Source organism: Plutella xylostella, chromosome 26 (assembly GCF_932276165.1).
Source record: "Plutella xylostella chromosome 26, ilPluXylo3.1, whole genome shotgun sequence".
NCBI classification, from domain to species: domain Eukaryota; kingdom Metazoa; phylum Arthropoda; class Insecta; order Lepidoptera; family Plutellidae; genus Plutella; species Plutella xylostella.
The window spans coordinates 6,543,033-6,560,111 of NC_064006.1; the positions used below are offsets into that span (position 1 = coordinate 6,543,033).

Below are 17,079 nucleotides of genomic sequence, written 5' to 3' on the forward strand. Positions count from 1 at the left end.
ATTACATTTGAACTGTTGGGGGTTTTTTCTTCTAAACACAGTTTGTAGATTGTATATAACGTATTGTAAGTCTTATTTCCTCGATTTATATAATACATAAGTAAAGTAGTATTTGTTTAAACGCAGTATTTTAAATACGCATGAAGTCTGTGTTCTCTATCTGTATTTTTGTGTTCTTTAGTATGGATAATACTAAGATATACAATATATAAAAAAAAACGAAACCTCGGCCGTTTCAGACCTACGCTACCAAAGCAGATACACAATACACAGATACGTTAGACTTATAACACCCCTCTTTTTGCGTCGGGGTTAAAACATGATAGTAGCTCTCATCATTATGCAGGGTGAAAATGGAATTCATTTCAACAACGCCCTCATTGTATTTGAAATTTAAAATAATGTGATTATTTTTTGTGATTTTAAAGTGTAATCTCGATTAAAATAATTTGCTTTGTAGTTTGATCTCATACAGGAAGACAAATTATGTTTTAATTACAAATGTATATGTAAATGTTTACTAAATAACAAAATTACTGCTTAACCTTATAAATTTCACCTTTTCCTTGCTTACTCATTTTATTAACAGTCTTGTTTTTCTAATAGTTTATATGTAAGTAGTTGTTTCGTAACTACAAGTAAAAGACTTCACAATATCATTGCCAAATATATTATGTGCCAGTTTTAACATAATTTGAGGTCAAAAACATATTTATTTCATACTTATATTCAAAGAATCTTATTGTTTAATTTCGGTGGACAGTTTAGTTTTTTGGCTTTTATAGATATCTAGTTAGGACTTGTGTTCGAATTTATAATGTTATTAACTAAGCATGATTCTTTTCTTTCAATGCATTTATTTACGTCATTGCCATTATAAATCTCAAAAATAGAATAAGTTATTTACCTAGAGAATGTAAGAATGTTTAACCAAATAATTAAGTTTCAGTTTGTGTTATATTAACTAATAGTCATAGCGGATAATATGTAAAAATAATCGATACAAAATTGTATTTTTAGTATTTTAAGGTCAACATTTTCTAACTTGGACACAAAAGCAAAAAGTCGTCACTGTAAAAAATATATATTTTTATCGATTATATTTCAGACGCGGTTTTTGCTTTTGGGACGTTGGTTAAAATGTGATAAATTGTAACATGCACAATTTCCATACTTTGTAGTTTACAAAGTGAAAGATATTCTTTTACGAACTATAAACATTCATATTCCATAATTATATTACAATTAATAGATATTGTAAGTAATTCATGTAATAAAATATAATAAGTAAAATTACCGTTTCTTGTATAAATTTTATAATTAGCGCTATTCAATGACTGAAACACGTTGTAAGTGTTCTGTACTTAATTGAAAACTTATATTTCAGATAACTTGAGTACTTACCACTTTACAAACATAGTGTAACAAGCCCTGAAGGGCTAGCACGGGGCGCATTTATAACGTGACAAAAGTTCTCCGTCGCGCTCGCTCTTGAGGCTGCGCGATGTGAGCGAGCGCGATGCAAAACTTTTGTCACGTCTTAATTGCACCGCGCGCTAGCCCTTCCGGTTATAAATGACTCCTACAAATTTCCAAGTTCGTAGGTGCCTCCAAAAAAAGGAACTTGAGATTTACTCTATACTGACGAAAAACTAACGAACGAGAACTGTCGTGCATTCGGCACATTTAATACGAGATAGAGTCGTGGCTTACGCAGCAGCACTCCAAAACATAGTTTTACATGGTTTTACGTCATATAGAGTGATCTCCCTTATTTCTTCTTCGCTTTTCCTTTCCCTTTACCTTTCTTCACCTTCCCACCCTTGTCCGAAGACGCATCAACGTCAACGCCATCTACCGGTGGCGACTTCCCATCCTTATCAGAAAACGAATCAGCTCCATCTACGGGCGGCGGCCAGTACTTGCTCAAGAAGTCGCTAGCGACGGCGTTGTTCAGTGGCAGGATGGAACGCTTGCGATGCCACAGTTCTCTTTCTATCGCCTCTTGGGCTTCTATCTCTTGCTGCTCTTTGGCTTTCAGCTGAGGACATAAGGTTTGTTGAGAGTTTGTGTGTTTGTCTAAGGGCCTGTGTAATGTATGGATAAAGGCTACCTGTGGGATAAAATACATGCTGTCACAGTCTAAAATATAATTACATAGAGTGCCAGCACGTCGCTTATCCCACAGGTAGCCATTATCCAGTCATTGTGAAACAGGCCCTAAGTCTAAGTTGTTTTATATGACGTCATACGTAATAGGTACTAAAGACTAACAACGCTAAATTGGCAACGGGAAAAATGTGGGAGCTAGCCCTAAGGGCGAGGCCCCATTGTTGCGGTGCGTCACCATATTATATTTTTCAGGGTCATGTTGCATTGGCATTTGTTTCTTTTGTAAAGTTAGTCCCCGGAATCTATGAAAATAAGAAAGCAATCGCTATTTTTGTAATAAAGTGTGTACATACTTCCATCAAATCAATGTAATCTTGCGGTGAAGGCTCCTCTTCTTTCATGATTTTCTTTTCATCTTTCATGCCTTTCTTTTCCTTCTTCCCTTTCTTAGAATCTTTATCTTTTTTCTCTATTTTCGGAGATTTATCTTTTTTCTCAATTTTAGGAGATTTATCTTTTTTCTCTGTTTTAGGAGATTTCTCTTTTTTCTCTGTTTTAGGGGACTTATCTTTTTTCTCTATTTTAGGAGACTTATTCCTTGGCGATTTCCCCCTGTCTTGTCCAGTTTTGGGAGTGGTGTAGAGTCGTTTCGGAACTTGTATCTGGTAGGGCGCGTCTATGTGGGTGTAGTCCGGCGGAAATGTAAAGATGGAACGCACCAAGTGATATTGGTAGTCAGTGCTGAATCTGGAAAAGTAGGGTTAAGATTTCAGGGTCAAATTGGGGCATGTAGATACAACTTAATCTGATTAATTTTATTATACGATATACAATTCAACGTCCCTTATGATGAACAAAATATATGTCAAATTCAAAGTCAAATGTTTTTATTCATCATATAAATATAAAATTTTCTGATGAACGTAAATTTTTACAAACTACTCTCTATGCAAATTATGGAATGGCTGCCATTTTTATATTGTTTCTGAATCAAAGTATGACATCATGATTTTTATCCCAAGGTTAACCTTTATCCAGATATCCTGAAACAGGCCTAATCATAGTTACTAATCATGGAAGTGATGGAAGTAGAAACAATCTACTTCCATGTTAGTAATGATAGGTTTGTACAGATAAATCAAAGCTTACTTATTTAACTTACAGGTCAAAAATATAATGAATAATCTTGGTAAGATCTATCAGGGAGCATTCATACTGGTTGCCCTGAGGTTCAAACGTTATCTTTACTCTGGAATTCCCTTTAGGATTTGATGGCCCTTTAACATCTTCTGTAGTGGGGCTTGGTGGTAGCGATCCCTGAGGCGCTTTTGATTCTAGAAGGTTCTTTAATATATCGTCGTCTTGATATGTATAGTGGATACCTGGAAACCATACTAGGGTGGTCCAAACCATATATTATATAGGGAAGGGAGGCTACATTTGGTAATCGTTTCTCATTTGGGTTAATCTATATTTTGACGTCGGCACCGTAGCTTAGGCGTTAGTGAAGCTGCCTCCGAAGCTTGGGGCCGCGGGTGCGAATCCCGCCGAGAGCAAACATTCGTGTGATGAGCACTTGTGTCTGGCTGTAGTTTTTATGGTATTAAATATGTATCTATCTATTTATCTGTGTAGATATATCAGCTGTACCCATAACACAGGTTCTGTCTAGCTTGAAGTCTGATGGCCGTGTGTAGATGTCCCCACATATTTATTGATTAACTAACTAACTATTTATTGATTATTTATTTATTTACGTATGAAATTCCTCCTGTTCATAATCATCATCATCATCAGTGTCTACTGACTGTTGGACGTAGCGTAGACCTCTCCCAAAGCACTATACTATAAAGAGCTCTACACATCATGAGCTCAAAACTACGAACAAAAGCACGTGTTTTATAACTAATATTATATGAAAGTAGTAGGTACAAGTGAAGGCTTGTTTCCTTACCGACATCCTCAGGGGCTGGAATACGGTCTTCCACTGCGACGAAGGTTGCAGCAGACATCATGTTATCCTGTAATAGTTTAAATAAATACTAATTAACAGTATAATATATTTAGCTGACTGCTGTACCTTACCCGACTAACTACTCTCCAGCACAAGCCAGCGTGGTGGTCTAGGCCTAAAGCCCTTCCTTCATTGGAAGGAGACCCGAGCCCCAGCAGTGGGGACGTGATGGGTCGTGATGATGATGATGATGATGATGATGGCTGTACCCATGTATCTCAAACGCAACAAACCATGAATCGTTTGATCATTCTGTTCCTGTCGGCCGCGTCAAAATGCTGCATCTCCTTCATCCACTCACAGAACCAGAGCATCAGCAGGGCTTGAGTGGCTGGAGAGGACATACGCATCATTGGTTTACCTTGTTATAAACGAAGACTACAATCATAGTTCTAAATAGTTAAAAGCCGGCTTTAGGCTAAGGATTTCAATATGAAATCTCTGGACTATAATCGATTCTAAACCAGAACTATCTTTAGTCTATACTCTACGTTTTATAATAAGAGGCAATGAGTTAAAGTTCAAAAGATTGTAGGATTGAGGTATGGTTTTCCGTCGATAATTATAATACTTACCAGGGGTGTTGCAAAATTAAACAGATATATAGGATATAATGCTACGATTAACTCAGGACGAGTCATTCTGAACAACTTTTGTTTTACGACTTTTGAAAATTCGCAAAAAACTATTTCAAAAGTCGTAGAAGAAAAGTTTCTTAGAACGACCCGTTCTTGAAAAATATAACTTTATTGAAAAACACACATACTTAAATTACGTTACAAAGTAACAGTAAGCACAATAGACAACTTCATCGCTAAAACCGTCTCTTACAGGCAACTATTGAACAAATCAGTGGAGACTTATGGAATAAATGAGGACTCTATAGGTACTCACGTTTCTCCAGCCCATCGCTCTGAGCCCTCCTCAGCAGGCCAGCCAGGGTGTCCAGCACCCAGTACTCCGCCAGGCTGGCGTGGTGCTGAGAGCATCCGACCAGAGAGGCAAGCTGGTCGATGTAGACCTGGGCCGGAGTGTGGGCTATTTTGGGGATGGCTTCTGGGTCTGGAAACGTAATGATGAGCTACAGGTAGGTACACTCACGGGCAATGAAAAGTTTCCACTGAAAAAAATATTTAATTACTCCTAAATGGAAAAGGCTAGCTTAATGACTTCTTCTGCAACATTGAAGTATATTTAATAGAGCATCAGGATACTACCAACAAAAAAAAATGGGGTTGATTGGCGATGGCATTTTGTGAGTGGATTGCCCGTGAGTGTACCAATTACATGTTCGATACCAGTTTTCGAACACTTTTCATATTTGTATGTGGGTAGATTGAAATCAATTTTGTACTCCACTGGGTTGGCAAAGATGGGACATTGAATAGATCTCGTGTCATACATTATGGTTTTGCAAACTACCTATCGATTTTAAAGCAGTTCAGTTCTTATTTTACCGAGGTAAGTACTAACTACCTACCTAATACCTTGGTGCTATGATAAACCAGCGCTATGGTTTATCATAGCACCAAGCTGAGCTAGAACCCGTTTCTGCACCGGGAAGCAACACCCTTGCTCATTTTCCTTCGCCTTTTTTAGGGTTCCGTAGCCAAAATGGCAAAAACGGAACCCTTATAGTTTCGTCATGTCCGTCTGTCACAGCCGATTTACTCGGAAACTATAAGTACTACAGTGATGAAATTTGATGGGAATATGTGTTGTATGAACCGCTACAAAAATATGACACTAAATAGTAAAAAAAAGAATTGGGGGTGGGGCCCCCCATACATGTAACTGAGGGATGAAATTTTTTTTTTCGATGTACATACCCGTGTGGGGTATCAATGGAAAGGTCTTTTAAAATGATATAAAGTTTTCTAAAAAACATTTTTCTTAAAGTGAACGGTTTTTGAGATATCAGCTCTCAAAGTCGTAAAAAGTATGTCCCCCCCCCTCTATTTTTATAACTACGAAGTATAAAATTCTAAAAAAAATAGAGGTGATGCATGCTAATTAACTCTTTCAACGATTTTTGGTTTGATCAAAGTATCTCTTATAGTTTTTGAGATAGGTTGATTTAACTGTAATTTTGCTGCTACGGAACCCTTTGTGCGCGAGCCCGACTCGCACTTGGCCGGTTTTTTTATTATTTGTTTTATTATTTATTTTTTGTATTGTTTCCGTGTGTGTGTGAAATAAATGTATTTTCTTCTATTTTCTAATACTGATTTCCTTCTTATTAAACCTTATTAACTGTTTCAGTTACCTCCATTTGAGAGAGACGCGTACTGAGATTCACCCCCCTCCCCTCAGAATAGAATAGAATAAATGTCACAACTCACAGTGTTACATGGTAATAAGGTTTACGATCTCTCTTATTACAAACCGTAGTCTAAACATACGTAGCACCAGCACTAAACCTTCAGACTGCTTTACATAAAAGAGGACACCAATATCTGCTAAAGATTGGATGCAAAAAACTATACACGTCCAGCAGTAGACGGCTATAGGCTGTTTTTATCAGCATGCGGATTTCACGTCGGTTTACGCGTGATCAAATCCGCATGCTGTTAAAAACAGCCATATATAGGCTGACGATAATTACCAATATCAGTCCTGAACACTTCAGGCAGCACATGTATAGTATTCTCCATCATCAGCCCTCGCTCTTGCTCCGCCAGTAACCGACGCAGCGACGGCGTCGGGAACACCCGCGGTGGTTCCTCTGATAATGATGATGAGGGCTTCTGTTCTTCGGATAGTTGTTCGGGTAACTGGGAGTGTTCTTCTAGGTGTTCGAGGGACGGTTCTGAGGAAGACATTTGCGGGTCGGTGTTGGATGTTATCAAGGTTAATATTGGTTAATGGGGGCGAAGAGCAACCTATTGTAGATAGACCTGACTTCTCTAAGGTGTTGACTTCAAAACAAAACCGCTCTTAGTTTGAGTACTACTGAGGCATACCACCTAGCTTGAGAGGCCAGATGAAGCTGTTTATACGGATCCCTGATGTCAACCAGAAGCAGTGCTTGTGTTACACATACATATGCTCACGACTGTAATCCCCGAATGGGTAGTCAGACTAAATAAGAGTTAGCGTCTGAATTAAACCTTCTTCCAAAACCTCCTCATCTTCCTCCGTCACGCTGGAGTCCTCGCGAGCCCGGTGGCACTCCAGCTCGGCATCAGCTAGTACCCTCGCCAGGCCCTCCAGATGAACATCTTCCACTTGCTTGGAAGCCATGGTAGGTTCTTAGGCACTTTTTAGTTATATGTTTTGGTATAATCTGCAGGAAATTTCTTTATTATGTAGTTTACATAGGAGTAGATAGATAATTCTTTTTTGCACATAAACACAGAAGTTAAAACAGGAAATGCACAACGTACACGGTACAATTTGCGGCCTTATTATTATAAGTGTAATTTCTTCCAGACCACCTCGGAGGAGAGAAAGTATATAAATAATACATCGAGTTATGTTTTAATATAGATAGATAGAGTATACTCTTTATTTGTACACCAGGGAATACCTAATTATAAATTTTACATAACTAGGGTACAAAAGGCAGTCTTATCGCTTTTAGCAATTCTTTTCCAGATAACCTTGGAATGGACTAAAATAGGACATAAACAGGGTACGGTGTACTTAGTAAAGGCAATATACTTACCTAAATAGTTTAATTTAATTAATGTAGGTACATAGTAATTTACCTACTGGATTTTCAGTTTCTAGTTACCCTCAGATCAACAAATAGCTGGTATGAATGTTCCATCGATCGGGGGAAATACGTTTTGTAGGTACTTAGGTACAGGATCTCTATCTACCTTATCTTATGATTAGTTTATTAAGTTATGGCAAATTGTTTAATGAAATTAAAATAAACACCACCATAAAAGAAGTTTGTGACCATAGACATTACCTACTCTGTGATAGACACCATAGAGATACTTAAATAATATTTTGACATGATTTTGACATTGCTTATGGTTAATTTATACCATATAGTGCCACAATCTTATCTGTTCCGGTCACAGGGGTATAATCGTGACAGTTCTGACATTGCGAAAAAGAGACGCTTAGCTACATTAAGCGTAAGAAAGAAACGTTAAGCTGTAAATGTTTTTTGTCCTTTTTGCTGTGGCGCCTGTTTACGTCAGTTCTCTGTGCCAAACAATGAAACAAATGAAAAATCTGTGCCAAACAAAGGCTGACAGTTACAACAAAATTTTCTAAATGCTATTTATTTTTGATTTGCTAGTGATTTGTGGGTGTTTATTAAGTTTATTAGACTATTATCATCACTTAACGAGTGTGTGACATGGGTGGGTGGATTTTGTTCGGTTGTATAGAGCACATTGAACGAAAACACGATGGAATGATGGATGAGATATATTTTCACATGTAAGTAGATACTATCAAGTTTAACAAGCTTACATTCATCATAGTACTATCTATTGGCTCGATTTTAATATAAAACGATACTAATTTTAATACTGTAAGGTCTTTTAGTATCAGTTTTAAGTAAAAATTACGAGGTACCATATCATAACAAATCACATGGTGTTGCAAGTTATTGAAAATTTATTTTACCCACAAATATTATAGTATGCAAAGAAAATACTAGAAATTGTAACGGACTCGGGTTGGGTTTACAAATGGGGCGCACGAATTCGGTTTTTGTGAAGATTGTATTTTGTAGAAGTCATTCTCCTGTTTCAAATGAGGTGCCTCTCATTGTGAGGAAACGTTCGTTTCTTTTTTTTTTCTTCCATGTGTGATTTCTTCTGTATAATATAAAGTTTATTGTATTGATACGAAATACGTGTTTCCTTTAAAAAAAAACCCCATCACATATTTGGCCCACGATTATAATGCTCATGCTCATCCATTTATCTCTTTCATAGGTTTCCGACAGAAAAAAAAAATATCAAGAAAATGGATAGACATTACCGGTCGCACAAATTGGGAACCAAGGAAACATACAAAAATTGTGTTCGGCACATTTTGAAGAGGATTGTTTCGATTGGACGAAGACAATGAATTATACAATCCACTCAGTTTGTGTATATTAAATAATTATATTGAAATCAAATAAGTATGAGTAAAGTTTTTTTTCTTATATCGTCGGTTGACAGGAAAAACTCACTAAGGCTGATTTTTCAATATTCAGATAAATGTTATCTGGGTAATACAAACATTGAGAAACATTGAGACGCAACAGCATCAAAATTATTTCCCAGCAAAACTTTTGTCTGGCTATTGAAAAATTAGCCTTTAGTGTCGTTTTCCTATCAACCGACGATATACTCAAGTTTTGTTTTTGTTATTATGATAAGTTGAATTTCCCCATATTTAGGTTTTATTTTTTTGTCGGCAACATCTATGGTTTGAGTGAGAAAGAGAATAGTGCACACGGCGATTGCGAATCTATTTGTAGTTGATCTGAGGTTCCGGTGGTCAAAATGTGTACTAACGAGACGACATTGTCAAACTTCATTTCATACTCTGTGCGTTATTTGAGATGTCAATTTCTGCGAAGAGGCTGACGCTATGTTATTTAATTTGTTTTGTGATTTTCTGGGTGAAACAATGCCAAAAGCGCTGAAAAGTGATGCAAAAAAAGTATTACTAGATATATTGTCTTTTATGCAGGAAGAATAACGTATTCAGGCGCCTTTAATTCCGTTTGAAAAATTGGAAGAACGAGTTGCAGCGGCTACAGGTTAGTGTTGCCAAATATGACGAATAATTTTACCCATATACTGACATGTAATTTTATTAATATTTTCCCGAGAGACCCGTAAAGTATATAATCTTTATTTTTCTTTGATTACAGGTGTGAGTGAAGCTACGTACCTATACCTTAGGCAGTATACCAAGAAGAATTTCTCGCACCTGCAGCGATTTTTGACGAAATAATGATGATTAATGACATCTTCTTCCCCTACGAGTATCAAGGGTTGGCTGGAAGAAATGGATTTTTAGCAATTAGCCTCTGTACATTGTCTGAATTTCTTTAATTTTATGCTCTTGTTTCTTGTTACTTTAGAAAATGAAAAAAATAAAGTGTTCATAAATAAATAAATAATAATTAAGTACTTAATAGTTTTTTTTTAAGTCTATCTATCTCGTTATTCTCACGACCCACAGATATTACCTATATCATTGTAAAATCTAGATTTACTTATATCAGAACATAATCAGAATTAATTTTGTTTCTGTTCGCCGTGGACAATTTTTTTATATCCTCTTTCATTTACTATTGACCCTATATTTTGATTTATCTATACTTATGAATGTACCTAATTATAACAATAGCAGAAATGCATTGTCGTTTAAACCACGGCAAAATTTAATCGATGGCATCACTGGATTCGATCACAGCGATCCGTCACCGGAACAGATAAGATTGTGGCACTATAGATTTTTGTCATAATGTCTCAATGTCATAATGCTCAGACAGGATGGGTTTGGGATCATGTTTGGGATGCACAGAGTAGGTAATATAGTGTTGGGATGAGTGGAGTTTTATAAATGATCGGGCGGTAAGTGGTCCATTCGCTCATACATACAAGGATAGGCCGAGGACAGAGTGTTATTGTGCTCCTTGCCAGAGGCCTATATGTCCAGCAGTCGACGTACCAGCTGATGATGATCATGATATTGACATGACTCTGCTATAGGTACGTAGTTATAAAATAATAATTGTGTTAACTATGTCAATAAAACGCCCTTCATAGACCTGTGTTTAAAAAAAAACTTCGAAATTAAGCCGAAACCTAGACCAAAGCAAGTGTTCATTAAAATTCGATCTCAAACTACAAATAGGACGAAAAATTCATTTAAAAAAACACGTTCCACTATTAATTAAGTTCAAGTTAACGCTTCAATTGCTAACTGCGTCGTGTAATTGGGGACCCGTGGTGGAGGTCTAAATAGAACCCCAAATATTAGGGTGGGGACCCGTAGCCACCCTCTTTTGGACTATGGTAAAGGTCGTCAAATAATAAGCTCGATTTGACAGCAATTTTAGTTTGAGATCAAAAACATAAAAATTTCCAATCTGTTCATAATATATGCCAGACTATGAAGTACCTACCTATTTTTATTAAATCAAAAGTGAAAAGCTTGTGAAAAGGTACCTACACTACCTACCTACCACCATAAAGAATCTGTTCTACTCTCGACAAAAAAGTTGGTACATGTTATGATTGGTTATGACAAATATATAATTTGGTACAATCAGTGGCATATTAAATTTTTCAGATAGGTACTTCCATAATTGAAGGTCTAATCTCCTGGTCCAAACCCGTCTCCCGTGGAGACAGTGGGCCACGTGGGGCTCGCAGACACCCCTGTAAGTAACACAAGGCTTCACGAAACATTACTAATTAAGGGTGTAGCTGCAGGTACACTATTTTAGAGACGGTGTTAACTTTCGGCGTTGGGGTAGGTCGGACGACATACGACAATGTCGCAAAGCAAAAAAAAGTTATTTATTTTTGGATGATATCATCATGAGCTTTCTAATGAGATCCTACCTAGTTAGTCCCAATAAACATTGCAATATTTATATGGCTACGCTAGGATAAATGCTACTTAATTGTTAAAATTATTGATAAGTAACTGACAAAAACTTATTTTTATTTAAGAAAAGGGTAAATCGGTTGGTTTGCTTGCGAATTACTTCTGACTGCCTCTTCGGGGATTAAAGTCGTAACTCGTAAGCATAGTGTATGTAAATATGTAATTTAATTAGGTACTTTTAGGCATTTTGATTGTCTTTACACCAAAAAGATAGGCACTAAAATAAAATAAAAATGGGAGACTTCAGAAACAGCTACAATCTTTGCAACTCTTTAGCACCAAAATAACAAGCCATACATCCTCCACTCATACTTACAAACATACATCTACTTACACCACACATGACCTACCACAATGTGTGGTGTCATATGACAGCTGAGAGTGTGTGTATGTGTGTCTGTGTGTGTGTGCGTACATTTCGTAAGTTCATTCAACTTGCTAGTTGGGGTGTTCAGGACATGGGAAGGAATGGAGAATTCAGGAGGAAGTTTCGTAGGATTTCAATAATACCTTTCTAGGCAAGTTATTTGGTTAGGCAATTTATAGTTTAGTATAAGTTGAAAAGGTAACTCATTAATGGTCATCCTGACCTTTGTGCGAAAAACAAAATATACCTACTTAGATAAAATTAATATAGGTGACCCCAAAAATACGTGACGTGCCCAACAAAGTTTCTACGGAGAAGCAAATTTGATTTATCTTTTTCAAAAAGTTGTTTAAAATAACCCACGTGGTCGAGTGTTGTGTGTCTTTGTTTACATCCTGTATAAGTATTAAATATTAAAATTAAATAAAAAATTAATCCATTCCAACATTTTCCCTGTGCGCCCGATATTTTGTCCCGCGACTTGCATTTTTGCGAGTCATAGGTACCTACGCACTTAGAGTACTTACACACTACACACATACCTACACACAGGGTGTGTACACGTACAAGGACGGATGTGTACGAGCCTTAACTCCATTAGGCTGGCCACTTATCGCGTCTGGAATTCGGGGATAAGGCTTTCTTTTGCGTGTAGGTGTGTTTTAAATATTTTATTTCACTGTATACGAACATATTCTGATTTGTTCTCCCTGGACCTCCTGCAGGTTCACTGATAGAAAATGCATTTTATTTAAAGTACTTAAGCATGAAATAGAATAATTAAGTATAATTTATTCAACACACAAAGAAGATTCAACATCAATTTTACATTGTCAGACTTACCACCATTTCATAAAGGCTCATTCACTGACGAAAAGAAATAGCTAGAGAATTAAGTAAGTATTTGTTTTTCTAATTTTTGCACTAATTCCTCCAGTTTAAACCTTAAGTAAATTAGACATTAAATAATAATATTTAGACTTGGAATGTTTAACTAAATACTTAAATAAAAGTTTGACTTTGAAATTTATGTAAGTAAGTCCGAGAATTAACTTCAAGTGTCCCACTGCGACTTTTCGTTCTAAAACTGTCGATATGTCCAAGTTACGAAAAAGTTTGTGGCCAAAAAGTCTTGCATGATAATTTCGTCACACCAGCAACGGTCGTGCACCCTCATCATCACACAACATACATACATACACATCTGGGATATGCATCCGTCTCCTCGTATAGTCGGATGTCCCGACATCCGCTCAACATTTGGCTGTACTTTCTTATATTTTTATCGACGTATTTACTTACAAAGGGTTTCATACGTGCGAGCTTCATAAATCGGCGTGGAATAATCAGAAATTCGACTGTTTTTGTCAGACTATGGGCGTCTTGCACAACAAAGTTAAATAAAATTAAATAGTTTGTCTCTTGCTCTGACAGTATAATGTCAGAGCAAGAGGTCATAGATTTAATTTTATTTAACTTTGTTGTGCAAGACGCCCTAAAAGTCAAAATTGAATCTAAAATAAGTACCACAATAATTAGGTACGCATTGCAAGCGTCTTGTAAACTGACAGTTAGTTTCAGGAATATGGAGGTTAGTTTTGAATTAGTGAATCTACCACATTATGAAATTGATCGAAAAAGGGTAGCTTAATTTTAAATAAAAAAGGGAGTAAGTAATTAAAAGATAAACAAAAGCCATTAGGTAACCGTACCCAGAGCTATGAATTGAAAATATATCTAGGCCGCAGGCATTGCCACCCCAAGCTAATCACTAGAAAAAGCCTAGGATGCCTACATTCTGGTCATTGCACCCTACCCTCGTGAACTAAAATGGCGGATTTCACTGTTTTCGTTCGGGAACGCAGAAAGGGCTGTTCCAACGACCAATGGTAAGCGGCCCCATTCCTAATAGACAGGGGATGATGCGGCCAACTCAGCGGAAAGCGCCTCATAGACAAACCTATGCAGCGGTTAGCGCTAGAATGTGGGGGAGGGGGAGCGTTTTTGAAAATTTGTCGTTCTGGCTGAGAAAATAAATTGCATTATTATGTGATCAGGTGATCACTATTGAGGTGAAGTTAAAAGACAAAGTTCAATACATGGTTATACCGTGTGCTGTTCTTATGGGAATTTGACAGGATGCGCCTGAGGGCGCGTTCAAAATGTTTTTTTTTTCAGAAGTTTTTTTAGATATCTTTTTCACTTGTCTTTAAACAATAAATCTTTTTAACAACAAAATTACTATATGAAGTTATAAAATAATAAATTAAATTACTTTTAAGTTATAGTTATCTTAAAAAACCCGCTACATGTTGGTCTATGAAGCGCTTTCTGCTGCGCACAGCCGGCGCCCCCCATCCCGCGCGAGCCGCGATGGAACAGTTTGTTTTGTGCCTTTATTATACTAGTTTGATGAACTGGCGGTAAGGCTGGCAGGACGTTCAACTTTACTAGCCGTATTAGCTTTTTTCATTTACTGCGCAGATTAAAAAATACAGGGGATATTATTAATAATAATGTTATTTAGGGCTGATTTTTCAATAGCCAGATAAAAATGATATGCGATGAATTAAATTGTACCTGTCACTCTACTACAAAGATTTAGTCGCGACAGCATCAGAATCATTCCTCAGATAACTTTTATCTGACTATTGAAAAATCAGCCCATAAAGTTAGTTTGCAGGTACCTATTTATTGCCAATTTTCAAGAGATCTAAATCTGCCTGGTTTATACACTGAAATCCTTACGTTTTTAAACAAATATTACCGATGTGATATAAATTCTTTGATAAAAAATATCAAACTGTATAACATAGAATAGAGGTAGGTGTAATTATAGCATTGGACGAATGTAGGCTGATGATGATGGTCTCTTCTCAAGCCAACTTCACCACTAGAAAGCCATATTTCTCTAGAATCTAAAAAGTACAAGTACACTAGGGCAGATTTTTCAATGGTCAGATAAACGTTATCTGAGGAATAAAATTGCAACAGCATCAGAATTAGATATTCCTCAGATAAGTTTTATCTGACTACATAATATTTAAAAATCAGCTTTAAGGAAAACTTTCTAATTATTATTTTTATTCATTTGTAAATTAACATGGTTATTGATTACCCAGTTTTCAAAATGAGATGACGGTACTCAACTACATGGCTAGTCGCATCTCTTGTGGTACAAATCAGTTGGTTTAATAACTAGTGGAGGAGTCAGGGCCCTCCGGCCACCTGCCCGTCGCAAAAACCTAAACTTGAAATGTACAACTAGTTGCTACGGTGACCATGCGTTCGGGTTTTGTGCGGGACTTTTGGAAAAAAACTAACCAACGTTGAAAACTCCCGAAATTCAACACTGAAAATCGCATCACTTTTATTTCTAGAGCATTATACAATTAGCGATTCATATTTAAACAAAACCGTAAAGTTTTTTAATCACGGTGTTAATGCCAAACTCTAGTCTTGATCTAGTGTTTGTCTCCGAGAGAACCGAGCTAGAGAGACGCTAAGAAGAACGAGATACTTGGTATTCTAGTACTGAATGCATTAACTAGATGTCGCTACCGTACCTACAGGGCTACATTTATAAATTCAAGTAATCAGAAGAAAAACTTTTCTAGATTTTAAATTTACTAAAAAAAACTAGCATTACAATCCATGATTGATATACTTACTTAGATTTGAATTATTTTGATGATACTATTGTAAATAAGTAGGTACCTAAGTATGTCATGGTAACCCTCTTAGGACTAGATCTAGAGTTGATGACCTAACGAGCTCCTAAGTTTTAATGCTATCCAATCTGTTAGTGTAACTATGTTTTTTATAATTATATTACTATCCTAGGTAAGTGCTTATTACCAAGCTACAGTTTTGAATTTCTATCTTTATTTTGGTATTAATACTAACTGTTTTATGTAAAAAAATCAAACTTTTAATTTTTATGTATATATTTTTTATAATATTTATAACTGAAGACAAGCAGAATTTACAACGCTAACTTTGCAACGGGTAAAACATAGAAGCAAGTTTTTGGTACCCTAAAATGTATGAAAGATTATTATTTAGTCCTATTTTGGTTATTTAAATACATAAATACACACTAAATACATTTATTTATTTTGGTTCTTGTTAAAGTTAGTCTCAGACTCTATAATAGAATAGTGTAGATACTCGTAGTTTGAATAATGTATAGACGTAAAGGGATCTAATCTAATGCACTTCTAGGGGCGGACTACAGTATTGCCCAAGCCTAGGTGGCTAAATATTGGTGGCTAAATATTGGGGGCGCCAAATTGATTAAAGTTACAAATTTAAGAAAAAAAACAAAAATATTAATGTAAAGTGAAATAACTACTAACAAAAATACACACGTAGTTTTTTAAATATTTTCCCTAATCCCTACCTAAAACTTCAAATTTTCCTTATCTCGCTTGATTGGGATTTCAATATAAGAAAATAAAAACAGATTACAGCCAATTAATACCTCAATTTGCTCGATTCGTTTTTAATCAACTTTATAATTTTTTTTGAGTACTTACTTCATTGGTTTGTACCTACCTACGTCACGCACCTACATTAACAGTGAAATAAGTAATAAAGGAGAATGGCCAAATCTCTATGGCGCCATGACCCGCAAGAGCAGCCATTGATGAAACATACACTGATGTGTAGCCCATGAATACAGTATATTCTGGTGTTAACTTTATTATTATGACTTATGAAGCATGGGAGAACGAAAATATAGGTGCTGAAAGATCAAGTCTTTGTACTGTACTAGATGTTTCCCTTGAACTTAGTATAATTTTTAAAAGTTGTTTACCTAGATTTTTTTTAATATTATTCCCTTAGGTACTTAGAACACCTTTATCACTGAATAAAAATAGGTTTGGTTAGTGGCTGCAAAAGCGCGTCATATTTGGCCATTCTCTTTTGGATATTTTTGATTGATCTATTAACATCCACATTGAGTAGGTAGAGTACACCCGAGTCCGCGAGTTCT

At 36.2% G+C, this 17,079-nt stretch overlaps 1 protein-coding gene across 1 annotated transcript; it reads right to left on the reverse strand.

Moving 5' to 3' along the window:
• Nucleotides 1–1,771: 1,771 nt before the first annotated feature.
• Nucleotides 1,772–7,558, reverse strand: LOC105381059. Its single transcript, XM_048630491.1, has 8 exons — nt 7,237–7,558; nt 6,732–6,935; nt 5,021–5,188; nt 4,360–4,457; nt 4,067–4,133; nt 3,275–3,494; nt 2,466–2,859; nt 1,772–2,041 (listed from the first exon to the last, which is right to left on the reverse strand). The coding sequence occupies exons 1-8, from the start codon at nt 7,367–7,369 to the stop codon at nt 1,772–1,774; spliced, it is 1,554 nt and encodes a 517-aa protein (XP_048486448.1). The 5' UTR covers nt 7,370–7,558.
• Between the last annotated feature and the right edge of the window lie 9,521 nt (nt 7,559–17,079).